Source organism: Crocuta crocuta, unplaced genomic scaffold (genome assembly GCF_008692635.1).
Source record: "Crocuta crocuta isolate KB4526 unplaced genomic scaffold, BGI_CrCroc_1.0 scaffold139, whole genome shotgun sequence".
Classification (NCBI taxonomy): domain Eukaryota; kingdom Metazoa; phylum Chordata; class Mammalia; order Carnivora; family Hyaenidae; genus Crocuta; species Crocuta crocuta.
Genome location: NW_027533258.1, coordinates 11,234,121 through 11,234,650, shown reverse-complemented (window position 1 = coordinate 11,234,650; position 530 = coordinate 11,234,121). Strand labels below are relative to the sequence as shown.

Sequence of the window (530 nt, the reverse complement as noted above, 5' to 3'; positions counted from 1 at the left end):
GAGGCACGTGCAGAGGTCAAGCATCACCCCAACAAAATTTGTGCCACCAGCACACTCTCACAGCAGCCCCGAGGCAGGCCTGTCGCGCTGCGTCAGACGAGGGGACTGAGCCGAGGAGGGACCGGGGGTCCGCGGGGGGCAGGGACGCCTGGAGGCCACGGCGCAGACCTCGGGGACAAGCAGAGACCTGCCTGCCCCGCGGCCCCGCCCGCACCTGCTGNATCTGGGGCGTGAGGCCGCGCAGGCCCACCCGCCGACCCCTCCCACCTACCTTTGCTCTTCCAGTTGCGGTCGGCCGCATAGCCCAGGTGGCCGGCACACTTGCGGTTGAACTCGGCCACCAGGGACCTGTACGGGTTCCGGATCAGCAGGATGGCCGAGTCGAACATCTCGATTTCCCTGCGGCCGCTCTCGTGGGTCTTCACGCAGATGGTGCGCCGGCTCCGCCAGTGGTCCTTCTCGCCCTTGAACCCTGGGGGAGGGGAGGCCCCTGAGCAAGGCATCCGGACACCCCCCCCCCCCCCCCCGCC

At 69.8% G+C, this 530-nt stretch overlaps 2 protein-coding genes across 3 annotated transcripts in view; one reads left to right on the top strand and one right to left on the bottom strand.

The window, feature by feature from the left end:
* LOC144217097 (uncharacterized) overlaps positions 1 to 503 on the top strand; it is a 68,883-nt gene extending 68,380 nt beyond the window's left edge. For both annotated transcript variants that reach the window (XM_077746599.1, XM_077746598.1), the window contains one exon: positions 286 to 503. The gene's annotated coding sequence lies outside the window, so the exon portion shown is untranslated. The remainder of the gene's footprint in view (positions 1 to 285) is intronic.
* WSCD1 (WSC domain containing 1) overlaps positions 1 to 530 on the bottom strand; it is a 12,099-nt gene that overhangs the window by 721 nt on the left and 10,848 nt on the right. Inside the window, exon 9 of the mRNA XM_077746878.1 lies at positions 272 to 472. Within this exon, the coding sequence (XP_077603004.1) occupies positions 272 to 472 (201 nt within the window). The remainder of the gene's footprint in view (positions 1 to 271; positions 473 to 530) is intronic.